General features: G+C 42.4%; 2 protein-coding genes across 4 annotated transcripts in view; one reads left to right on the plus strand and one right to left on the minus strand.

Moving 5' to 3' along the window:
- Positions 1-13: 13 nt before the first annotated feature.
- LOC139772660 (uncharacterized) lies at positions 14-2,261 on the minus strand. Of its 2 annotated transcripts, XM_071706515.1 has the most exons (3): positions 2,138-2,261; positions 1,670-2,040; positions 14-1,260 (listed from the first exon to the last, which is right to left on the minus strand). In XM_071706515.1, exons 2-3 carry the CDS (start codon positions 1,985-1,987, stop codon positions 985-987), a joined length of 594 nt encoding a protein of 197 aa, XP_071562616.1. In that variant the 5' UTR covers positions 1,988-2,040; positions 2,138-2,261; the 3' UTR covers positions 14-984. The 2 variants fall into 2 exon arrangements, with proteins under 2 accessions (XP_071562616.1, XP_071562615.1); XM_071706514.1 differs by lacking the exon at positions 2,138-2,261 and having other exon boundaries at positions 1,670-2,099.
- An 854-nt stretch (positions 2,262-3,115) lies between these two features.
- The window catches only part of Spg (dedicator of cytokinesis spg), a 51,178-nt gene continuing 41,582 nt past the window's right edge, over positions 3,116-12,711 (plus strand). For both annotated transcript variants that reach the window (XM_071706487.1, XM_071706488.1), the window contains exons 1-4: positions 3,116-3,467; positions 10,647-10,730; positions 11,459-11,652; positions 12,144-12,292. In XM_071706487.1, the coding sequence (XP_071562588.1) occupies positions 3,431-3,467; positions 10,647-10,730; positions 11,459-11,652; positions 12,144-12,292 (464 nt within the window). In that variant the 5' untranslated portion in view covers positions 3,116-3,430. The remainder of the gene's footprint in view (positions 3,468-10,646; positions 10,731-11,458; positions 11,653-12,143; positions 12,293-12,711) is intronic.

Consider the following 12,711-nt stretch of genomic DNA (forward strand, 5'->3'; position numbering starts at 1 on the left):
TACGCGTCGCCTCTTCTTCATAAAAATTCATTATTATTGTGCCAATAAATATAAATTAGATAAGTCGTAGCTTGAGAGCAGGGCTACATATATCGAGGCCGTGTATTGGAGCTGCCTTATCTTTTGTCATTGGAGCAATGATTCTTGAGAACCGCCGTGTCGAAAATATATATATACATTATATAAATACATATATCGAATAAAACGCAACCGAGGATATTTTACGACAATCCTGGAAAGGACAGAAATAAATAGACGAAGTATAATAGCCGAGATTTAACATTGGTAAAAAAAAAACCGTGCGCTTATGTCTTCTGATTTTTGATTTTTGACAATGAGAGAAGACCATCTCTATCTATTCTCAAACGCGAGATCGTCACAATCCAACATGATCGTGAAATATCCTCAGTTCACGACGTAACGAACTTAAAATACAATTTTCGAGTATCGTAAAAATCTGCCCAAGAGATTGCTTCTTGGCGCGTCGCTAATATAAAAAAAAACCTTAGTTCGATACATATTTTTGATATTTTGCGCGAACAGCTTCGAGATTTTTAGTTGCCGCTTCTGGCGTTTCGTTTTTGCGGTCGAGTACAAAGCATTGGCCCTGCCATACATGTATTGCGTTACATTATTGCATGTATACGTTTATATAAATACGTGTAAAAAAGTAGAAAGAGTTCGCGATATACGCATGCGAAGAAAGCGATGGAATGATATAAATATCATGGAAGGTACGCTGGCATACCTGTAAATGCTACTTGTATATATATAAAAAAAGAATTGTCATTGCTGGCTCAACGATGGATTCGCGTCGCTCGCGACGGATCCCTCGCGATTAAAAACGCAAATAAATTATATTCGATATAAATGTTGCACACAAGGCACGCAAACCTGACTGCGTTCGCTAGGAAGAAAGAGAGATCGACGTGCAGTAACTTGGAGGAGAGGAGGACCCCTCTCCTCTTCCAAATATCTCTTCCCTTATCTCAGCATGGAGAATCCTTTCACTTTCGCGAAGCGAAATGGTCTACAATGTATGTAACGCGTGTTGCATTCCGGCGACGAGGCACGTACCGGCGTGCCAACTTCGTTCTCCTTGTTCCAGGCGTGTCTCGGCGACTCGATGCCGAAGGGACTGTAGAGTTTGGTCGGGGTGCGACCTAAAAGCTGGCGGGAACGAGTCTGAGGTGTCTGCATGTTGGACGGTGATTGCTGCTCCTCCAGTCGCTGGCGTCTACGCGTGGAACTCTTAAATTTCTGCACATAGGAAAGGATTCTTTTACATTCAGTGTCGTTCGCTTAGTACATTTATTTATGTAATTATTTCGTTATCATGAAGCATTAGACATGTATCTCGAGCAAGCATTCAGTTAGTAAAGTTTTTAATAGACAATTAAGGCTCTTCTTTCTGCTATTTTCCAATAAGTTATTTTGTGATAATTAAAATAAAAATAATTATTATTTTTTAATTTGACTAGGATCAATTTTGATTAAATCAAGTAATCGGAATTATTATTAAACATTAAATAAAATGCGGATGAACGAAAGATAATGTTAACGTGAACCTAATATTGCAGTTTACAAGCGAAGTCCAGGTAAAACAAGAATAATAAAAAATAAATACTCACTTCTCGTCAATTTGTTCGTAAATGTTCATTCAGCTTACCTGAGATATCGTGCCGAAAGTGGTGCGCACCGAGGATATCGTCCTGGACAGCTTCTCGGCGCCGTTTCTCAACGCTCGCCTCGAATCCGCGGACACGTTGCCGAGGCTGATGTTGTTCCAGGCCCGGTCGACCGAGTCCTTCACCTTCGCTGGTTTCTCCTTCGCGTCGTTACCGCCCGATCCTCGGTCCTTCTCGAATCGATCCTGCAGGCGCTGACGCAGGTTCCGCGAGCTCCGCGGAACCATCTCCGGCGAGTTTCGCACGCTCAGCACTTCCCGGTGGAACGTGAACGAGACGCTGCGCGAGTCCGGCCGCATCCTCGTGAGCTGTGCCGTCCAATCCTATACCGTCGTGATCCTGGATCCCCGTCCTAAAACCGAATGACGAGATTGACGAGATTGACGAGACGCAGTCGACGCAATCACGACCGTTGGTAATAACCGTTTCCGAACGATCTTTTTAACCACCTGATACCCCGTGGTAACAGCTAGAGAGGAAACTCCCATAACATTTTTATGGGGTCCCGCGTCGTGAGGAGCGACCTGATTGGTGAACCCGATTCGGCGCTCGACTGCGAAAACGTCCACCGGAATTGCAATTTTTTTAAGGGAAATTTGTATGACAATAGCGGAGGAGGTTTTAGAAATGTAATTAAAATCTCTTGATGTAAATGAAATAAGAAAAACAAAAAATTCTTTATGTTGATAAAATTTTCGGAAATTAACAAAATTCTTTATGTTGATAAAATTCTCGAAAATTGACCAATTCTTTATGTTGATATATAAAGTTCTCGGAAGTTGACAAATTTCTTTATGTTGATAAATTTCTCGAATGTTAATAAAATTCTTTATGTTGAGAAAGCTTTCATATGTATGGAAATAGGAGTGTAGAGGGATATTTTGAAGACAATTATCTTGTATCAGTAATGCACATTTTATTGTATATTGAAAAATTACAAATACATTATTAGTAATACGCTCGCGTAAACGTAGTAATAGATCTTTTGTCTATTAACAACAATTATATAAATTTTATATAATTTTATCGCTAAATGGTGCTGGGTGTCCAACGCAGACGTGCAATTGATCCCGCAGGAGCCTTAAGATGTTTTTTATAGGCACACGTCTGCGTTGACTCCGAAATAAAGCCTCGTTTACAATGGGACAAGTTAGAATTACACATTTTGCTGTCCGTACAATTATCTTGATCTACAATACATCCTGATAATAATAAATCGTAAAATTAATGCATGCAAACTGACCGTTTAAATTGTGACAGTCACGCATTTCCGCGCGGAGCCAGTCGCCGTTTAATAACAATACCTCGCCCGCCTCGCCGGTGCCTCTAACTATCTTCTTTACTCCGTGCATTCGACGCGCGGTACCACGTGACGCGTTGTCACCGCCGGCCTTAGCGGGGGCGGGCGGGCCGGCGGGGCGGCGTTGCCGTTGCCGTCAGTCAGCCGCGGCTCGCGGCCCGTACCGGCAACGCCGCTCGTCACGGCCACCCGTTCGTCGGTCGCGGCGCAGTGTGTACTGTGTGGCGTGTGCGACATTCGTGCGGCCAAACACACCCAATGTTTGTGTTTTCGTGCCGCTCGTGATAACAAGAAAAATTGCGTCGTGGTTGGTCTCGCGGTTGTCTCGCGCGGAGATTGAGCTCGGCGCGCGCGCGGCAGCGGACGCGCCGCCCTGGTATGTAGCTATCGCTCCGCCGCAACCGGCCCCACGTCGTCGGCGTCGCGCCGTCCGGCCCTCGAGATGTGGACGACGACGAAAACCACCAAGTACGGCGTCGGTAAGTCGAGGTTTTATTTATCTTGCAGACGGCGAGGCTGCCCGCTCGCCCGCGCTCCCGCGTCCTCTCCCTCCGCCGCTCCAGCTCCGGAGCGCTCGCTTCGGAGCTGTCAAATTCGCGGCGTGGCGAATCCGGCCGGCCCGGCCCGGCTTAACGATCGCGCGGCGAGATCGCGCGGCGTGACAGCTCGCGCGAGCAGTTTTTGCGGTTCACGACGCGGACAAACGTCCGCGAGGATCCTCGTGATGGACCGGGCCTCTCTCGCTCGCCGGCGGCAACATGCGTGCGTGCGTGCGTGTATTGCGTGCGCTCTCACCGCGCTGCGCGCGTGTGGGTGCCCCTGCGTGTGCTCCATTCATGCATTGATCGTGCGCGCGAGTAGTAAGGTCCGCGCTTGACAAGCCGGGCCCGCTCCCGGATTTCGCGTCTCCGCGCCTCTTTTGATGCGCGACGAATGCCTATCCGGCTGACTCCGGCATCCTTGCTCTCCTGGCTCGAACGTTCGCGAACGTCTGGAACGTGAAACTCGCCGGTAGCGGGATTTTGAACGATTTAATAGAACGAGAGGATGAATGAGAATATACTTCGTGACGGCGCGACGCGACGTTTCGCATGACGCCGTCGACGGTATTAATTTTGGTGCGCATAACTGGTAATTTGCTGTATTAGGGACTAAAGTAGTAGTGCGTCGTTATTGTTTCTCGGTATGGAAAAGCCCCGCGTACTTACTCGTTATTATGTTTTGTCATTAGTAAAGATATAAGCGCGGAGCACAGGAGTCTCGATGTCAGGATACCTAGAACCGTAAACAAGAAGTCGCAAATTCATCCTTGCAATCGCTAGCTTTCGAATGATGAGGTAGAAAAGTCCGATGGGAAGTTTAATTAACGTATATTGTCTTTTATTAAAATGCTGCAGCTCGCGCGGTTCTACAAAAAATCCACGCTCAACATAATCAAAATACACAGACGCGGCGGTTTACGAAACGTATAAAAAAAACGCAAGGAAACGTATATTTCTTACGGGAAGAAAGGAGATAAAATTACATTTTAAAAAAAAAAGATTACGGGATATTTGCTGCGATTCACAAAATGTGTAACGAAAGATAAACGCGACATGGAAATGGAATTTTATCGCTGGTATGTCGACGTGCAGCGATTAGCCGCGTTAAAGTGACCGCGTTTCTGCCGAGGATTTCTGACGCGGCGAAAAGAGTGGCGCGAGGACGAGGAACGAGACTCCGGCTGCGGAATCGGAATCAATTTACGGCGCGGCGTCGTTCGTCCCGGCATTTTTTCGCGATTAATTAACGCTCGCGTTAATCCCCCGGCGCTCAGTTTAAGGTCGTTACCATCGCCGTCGGCGCAATCTTCTTTCAAGCAGTGCAAGCGGCTCTAATCCGATAAACAGCGCCTTTAATCAGGATGAAAAACCGGATCATCGATCCCTCGATCTTCCTCCTTTTTAGTCGTGTCGGCGTTCCTCAACGAGGCCAGTTATCTGGAATAAATGTTTATGAAATTCATTAGATAAAGTTTCGAGCAAGGTGAATAATTACGGGGAAAGATATATATAGGTATATATATTTATTTAATCCTTGCCCCTTGCGACTTTGGATGGAGTTCCGTACAATACGCAGTGTTTTGCATTGTTCTGTTTTGCTCATTTTACCCAACTACAACTTACTTACTTTGCTTTACATCTTACATTTATGTTTGCTTTTATGTTAACAATTATACACAATTTTACTTTAACATTATATATTATCTTTTTCAATATTTTACTGCATATTTTATATTTACGTATATAAACTTATTAAATTTGTCATATTTCAAAGTTTTCAAAATTTTTGACCCAACTCTCATCTTTATAATCCTATAGCTTCTCCAGGTTGTCCTAGATCTCACATGTGTATTCTCTCTTCCGTTTCTTCTATTTTCTTCTCATTATTCATCCCTTTTTATTTCTTTGACCTTTCCTTCCCTTTCTTTTTTCTTTCTTCGCTCTTTCTCTTGCTATTTTTTTTCATAAATTCTAAACCTTGCCTTTTGTCTCCCAGAATCTTTTCTAATATGTGTCGCCTTGTTTTGAAACCTTGCATTCTTCTCTTTGTCAAAACATGTCTCATATCTTCTCACTTCCACGGGGACAGATATATTCAAGAAAATAATTTCGGCAAAACGGTGAAAATGAGTAGCGCAATATCGCAAAGTTTTCTGAAAACGGACGTTGCCTTAGAATTAAACGGAGCGCCCGAGACAAGTTCATCATTCGTTAAAATATCTCGGAATTTCTTTCGCGAGTTTTTCAATCTCCGTCCAGATATGGAACGCTTCGCAGACTCCTTGTTCGCGCGCGATAGCTTCCGGGATTTTTCTCGGCTACGAACGGACTCGCACGGGTGTCCGAGTGTGTGTATGTGAGCGACGCGATTAAAGCACAATCTTCCAATCTACCAATGTACGGCGCTATTCACGCGGTCATGCCCCTATGCATTATTTCTTTTTAGCGGGATCGTTGTAGATGTAGAACCGTAACTGCGCCGTCTCTCTCTCTCTTTCTCCCTTTCTCTCTCTCTCCTCTCTTTTCCTCTTTCACTTTCTCTCTCTCTCTCTCGTGGCAAGTCTGCAGATGCGTTATTCCTGCCATTACCGTGACCCCTCGTGCTATAAGCTCTGAACACCAAAGGCAGGTCCATTTTAACTCGAACATATCGGAAAAGCCTTCGGAGCGCCGTTCTCTTTTTACGGTATCCCGCCGGTACCATTTCCGGTGTCCCATAATACTATACATATAGCGCTCTTTTTAAAATTGTAATTCTACTTTTATTACAGTGGAATCATATCATCAGCCTGCTTCTATGTTTTTGGCGTTATTATTGCTTTCACAAAATTTAATGCGTTATTATTGTCTTCGCAAAATTTAATGCGGACAAATTTCATATTCGCGATCAATAACATTGCGTTACGAACACAAGTCATGTGGAAAACGTATTGCCCAACGTAACGCGGAAAATACATTAAAATGCCAAAAAAGATGACGAATGAACTCCGCGAGAAATAAAACTTTTCCATCAGTGTATCCATGATCCTCCAAGATATTATATGTATATTACGAGTCTCACGTCCATCGACGAGACGCTATTACGCGATGCAACTTTCGAACCCACTCAGCCGCGCATAAATGTTAATATTAGTATCAGCTATCTCGCAATGTGAGTGACGTTATCGGTGCGTTTCCTGCCGTCTCTCCTTCACCGTTTGTTAACCACATTTTACGCGCGCAAAAAGCTGCCCCGGTAATTCAGCCGTCGCACGTACGTATATATACGCGTGGATATGACCCACCGGCGCTTTTGACATTTTATGATCGTGCATAAAGCGACGTTTCCGTTGGCGCGAAAAATGTGCGGCGTTCGCTTCTGCCGCGCGCGCGGCGAAAATAGCCGACGATATTTTGCGTAACCGCCGAGAATTTTGTCGTATTCTTTCTCGTCTTCCCGGAGATTCACGACAAACTAAAACGATAAGGAAATAGAATAATATATAATAGTATATTATATGAAAGTTCGAAAACAGCATTTACGATAATTTTAAAAAAGATTTCCAATTTTTATAAATTAACGCGCGTTTTTAATTGCTGATTATACGCTCTCTATAAGTACAAAGTAGAGAGTAAATTTTCAAAGGCAAAAGGTACATGTGAAGACCGAGGCGCTGTCAGAGGGTCCAAGGGGCATTATGATTTCAGATGTCATTGTTTATGTCTTCATTTCGCGACCCTTCTGACGCGCTGCAACCCTATCCTCCACCGACATTATTGATATCCGACGCTTGGCTCCGCACGTGTGATTCCTGCCCACGTGTGTGCGTATACGAGGTGGGAGCTCCGACGGTTCCCTCGACGTGCGAACTTACCTTCGGTTATTGCTGTTTACTGTCATGTTTATTGCAAAATCTCGCTCCCGTATAATTTACTTTACGTCTGCAACAGTTCTCTTCTTGCGAGAGAGAGAGGAATGTTTTAAATAAAGATGAACATTTTCACATATAATTTTTCATAGCTTTTTAAAAATTTAACAGCGTTACAATTTCGCATATGTTCCCGATGCTCTTTGTTCGCGTCGCGTTTCCTCGCGTTTTCCGTCACTCGCAGTGGATGCGCATAAATTTTTGAGTTTCGGGAGTGGCGCACCACCGAAGGCCATCATTGACGCTCCGGGAGAAAGCGGACCGTAGGGGATCGTGGAAAGGGCGGAAAATTCGGGAAAAGAACGGCAGACATGGCCGCGCCAGATCTGTGCCTGTCTGCGGTCCCCCTACAGTCGCGAGTGTTTCGTACGGTCGAGAAAGGGAGTTATCGATTTAATTCCCCGGGAAAAGCTATGGGGGAAAGCCGAGCGACGTGTACACTTCGCGGTCTGTCCTTTGTTCCGTGCCGCGCTGAAAGAATCCTTTCGGAGCGTAATTTTTGAATATTTAGATAATTTTTTATTTTATTGTGTGTGAGAGAAAGAGAAAGGAGAGAAAACGACAAAGAGGCACAAATAAAAAAGATGAACAGGCATTGAACTCGTAGTGAAGCTCCATGTAATACAGGGAAATCTAGGGTTTCATTTCTCTGAATTTTATTGTACCCGTATATATATATCATATATATTGGTATTATCTTTTATTCCGCGCGTATTATATATTTCTTATTTTACTCTGCATTTACTTCACTACACTTCACTAATTTTATTTCACGGTAAATTTTTTGCCTTACGTTTATCAAGCTCACTTTGAACTATCTGCAATTTCCCTTGTCCATGTAATTCCACTGTATATTTTCGTCCCTGCCTTTTATTCAAGTTATCTTGACGAGATAACTGTGTGTTCATTGTCCCGAAAACGTTAATTTACGTTGCCCGTGAATTTTCCACGTTTCTGACTACGAAATTAACAGTATGCAGGAAAAATATATCCACGAAGAAAGCCTCGTCCGATCTGTCTCTATTACGCGGGGAAATTTTCTATTAAGGCCAGAGAAGAGACACTATGCGGAATGGTCTGTCTGCCATCCGGTGACGCAAAACATTCCGCGTATAAGTGACATTCTATTGATCGCGCTGTCTCTGTCGCGGCAAACACGTGGCAGCGCATTGTCGCGGACCTCTGCCCACGGATCACGGCAAAATACCTCATTGTGCTGCCCGGCAAAAAAGAAGAAAAAAAAAAAGACCGCCGTCTGTCATTCGGACGTTTCGTGCCATCGATTTATCTGTCGTCGCGATCCCACAGGTCGCAAAATCTAAAAAGAACGATTTGCAGCGTCGATTGACTTTATTTCGTCGATGAGAACTGCAGAGAGCGTCTTTTGTACTCTACATTCGCTGCGTAATCTGAATTTACTTCTTTAATCTTGCAAAATTTAGGGTTTATAGGACGCCATTGAAATTCTGATCGATGATTCTAAAGTCATTATTTTATATTTATTCTTTCTATACATACTAAATTTATTCGTCATTCATTACTTTAATTTGACTTTCAACGAATTTTGCGTTTAAAACTCGATTTCGATCCTCCCTAGGTTGATGCAGCTTGTTGCAAATTACATCACGCTACATCGTCGATATTTGCATTTACGTCCGTTTTTTATTTCGTCAAATTTTATGACGCGTAGCGGCAATCGATGTACGCGTGAATGAAAACGCATCGCTCGCGAACGTGGAAAAAAATGGGCAATCCATGCGGCGTATATGATGTGTGGCTGTCAAAAATTGTGCCACGCTGTCCCCACGCGCACGTTGCTCGTAGCCAGTCCCAAACGTGGGCGAGCAAACGCGTAGGGCCAGTTAACGTATACAGGATGTCCCAAAAAAAGATGAATAGCGACATCCTGTCATCGCCATAATTTGCGAGTTTCTATACAAGTCGAACTGCATCGCTATTTAATATCGATTATTAGATAATAACAATTAATAATGTTTCTTAATAAAAAATTATCTTTGAAGTTTTAAATAAATTTTAGTGACATTTTAATGGAAGTTTTCAATGGCGGGAGAGCTGTTTAGGAAAACATTTTGAAAAAATACCTTCCGATATTTTGGATCCTATACTGTGTTATCTTATATTGATAAAAATATTAGAAAATAGATTAACTTTCCATTATATTAAATTTCCGTTGTAGAAATATCGATTCTAAATTTTTCGTTATTTTCTCGACATCTCCGCATGTATACCTACCTACCTGCGCGTGTGTAAGCCATAAACATACCTATATAAGAAAACGTAGGGAAGAGCTGGAAAAAAGGAAGAGAGAGGGATAGAAGGAAAGAGAAGCAGAAGCGGGAAAGAAAAAGAAGTAGAGACGCGCTCATTGAGATGCGTCTCGCGTGCGTTTCTCCGGCGGCCGAGGACCGGAAGCTGGCTCGTCATACGTGCATCGTCACGCATATCCGGTACACCCCGGAGCCGGCTTATCGTGGCTGACAATTCTAGGAAAGAGGCCCGCGCTACCGATCTCCACGGGGAAACATTAACCCGATCGAAGTCATTATTGTTACAAGCTCAAGTGTAGCAGTTATCAACGCGTTGAGTAAAATGCTTAGAAAAATACAACTGCGAAGAGATACAGACCTAATACAATACAAAGCCGTATCTCTATAAAATATGATAAAATCTTATCATTTGACGATACTGCTCAACAACACTTACGTTATATCGATAATTAAAACAGATAATATATTACAATATACAATTATATGATTTATATAAATTATGTATTTATATATATATTATATATGCTACAATTTATATACATAAACTAATATTGCGCAAAATGCTCTAATTTTTATTGCACATTATATTGCAATATTTTATAGCACAATGCGAAGTGAATTGTAATTCTTATATATACCTAATTATGTCATAATTTTACTGTCTCGATTAATTCTGATATCAAGAATTATTATGCTGCACTGCTTATAAGCCGTAGCGAATGCAAATAGACATGATTGTGCCGCTTCGTCGCGTGCTATTAACAGATATCAGCACGTTAGTTTACGCGGACGATGTAACGAGATCTAGTTTACTGGTGAATGACGGCGGCTGCGCTCGTTAAAAATATCATCGCGTCATATCGCCGTTCGCCGTGGCGCACAGCTCTCGTAGATAACATTCGTTATAATCTCTTTTACAGCTGTGTACAACTGGCGGGGGGACACGCGGTATGGATTACCCCTGGAAATCGGAGAAACTGTGCAGATCCTGGAAGAGTGCGCGGGTACGTATAATCTGATATACTTGATCTTATCTCTATTTCTCGTAAGAGATCGATGTACTTACCTTGTACCTCGCCTTGTACCGATGGCGAGTTCTGATATCGCTTAAGGTCAAGGGAAATGATGAAGTTCACCAGGAAGCGTGATAGTGCAGCGTAATCACGCATCCTGGAGCGACGAATCGCTAGTGATATAGAGTAGATACAAATTAAAGAGAAAAAAATTAAGAGAGTAATATATATATCAATATTTTTTTCAAAATTCAAAGACTTGCATTAAGACTTCACTAATTTGCCCTATTTGTTCTTTTCATCATTAATTATTACATCATTATACAACAAGCGGTGTTTGACCTGTTACCTCGTTAAAATTAATTTTAGGCAATCAACTCAAATTAACTTGCGGAATTTGGCAGACATGTTGCATTAATTATTTATCAAGCATGAAATAATAATAGAGGTAGAAGATCGTATTTCATAGTTCGTGCAAAATTATTGTATTGACTGATATCAATTTACAATAATGAATGAAATAATGCTATTTCACATTAATTAATTTTAATGTCGATATTAATGTTCATTCATATTCGGTATTATTGTCTAAATTAACGTCTAAATTAGCCATGTTTGCGCGTCTATATTCTTGGTGCCAGGAATATTAATAAACCCTCAGACGTAAGTCGAATGCGCTCGGTGAAATGCAACTGAAATGGGATTCCCGACGATTGCAGGCTGGTACAGAGGCTTCTCGACGAAAAATCGCGCGGTGAAGGGGATCTTCCCGAGTTCCTACGTGCATCTGAAGCCCTGCAAAATCGACAATGAGGGCCTCTTCGAGTCCGTTATACCATTGGAGGATCCGGTGGTCCGGGAAGTCACCCTGGTCCTGCGGGAATGGGGTGGCATTTGGAAGAGGTTGTACGTGGTGAGTACACCGCATCCCGTACTTCTTTCCGCTCCTCCTCCCTTCTCATTGGGAAAATATCTGTCTTTGTATTCCGATTGAGAGGATATTTTCCCGTTATTAAAAATGCGATCGATGAAGAAAAAATTGCGATTCTATTGTACCCTTTCCTTCATTTCTTTGCTTTTGCATTTGATTTCTGCATTATTTATATATCTCGATATTAATAGGGGGTTCTTTAAATAAATAGTTATGTCTTTTGATGAATTTTCATTAGTCACGTAACTTTCTTCTATCTTTCACATAATTCCCATTTTCTCTACTTTACTTTCTAGAAAAAGCACGAAACTTCCTTTACTTTTCTGTATATTTCACATTATGTAAAGTTATTCGAAACACGTAAATATAGGGTTGATTTTATAGTACGCCTCTTTTTCTCTATTTTCGGGGATACGTATAAAACTTTTTTAGCGATTTAAAACGTAATCCTTCGCCCTGGCTGTCTGATGCAGGAGCGCGAGGAGTACAAGTTCAATGCGTTGCGTAAAGTGATGCGGGAGCTATTGGAACAGCGGCGGCAACTTTTGGCCGGCACCCTCACCACCGATCAGACGCGGGAGTTGAAGCTGAGGATAATCAATAAAGTGGACTGGGGGAATCGGTAAGTCGGCAAAAAGTTCTTCGCTATTCCGCATTAAATTCGCGGCACGCGCCGCAGGAACGAGGTCGGGGAGAGAGAACCATCCCTTTCATTCATACTTTTATGAGGGAGAGATTTATTGAGTTTCTTTAATCACTGGTCGATTCGCGCCAATTTTCTCTAACGATGGCACATCGATAATAATATCATCGGAGCATGATATTCACTGTGTTTCGCCATTGGCGCAAACGTATTGATTTTTATTAGCAATCATGGTACTGCAGTTACGAACAGCTAGAAACGAAAATATCAAAATTTATATTTTCCAATCTAGAATATATATATAAAATATATATAAAAATCAATGTTTATTGGAAAAACATTTTAGTCAAATAATTGCGCGCAAAGTGGTCTTTTGTGCAATTATAGATAGCAATATT

Source organism: Temnothorax nylanderi, unplaced genomic scaffold (genome assembly GCF_030848795.1).
Source record: "Temnothorax nylanderi isolate EJ_2023f unplaced genomic scaffold, tnyl_v1.0 TNYL_tig0052_pilon, whole genome shotgun sequence".
Lineage (NCBI taxonomy): Eukaryota > Metazoa > Arthropoda > Insecta > Hymenoptera > Formicidae > Temnothorax > Temnothorax nylanderi.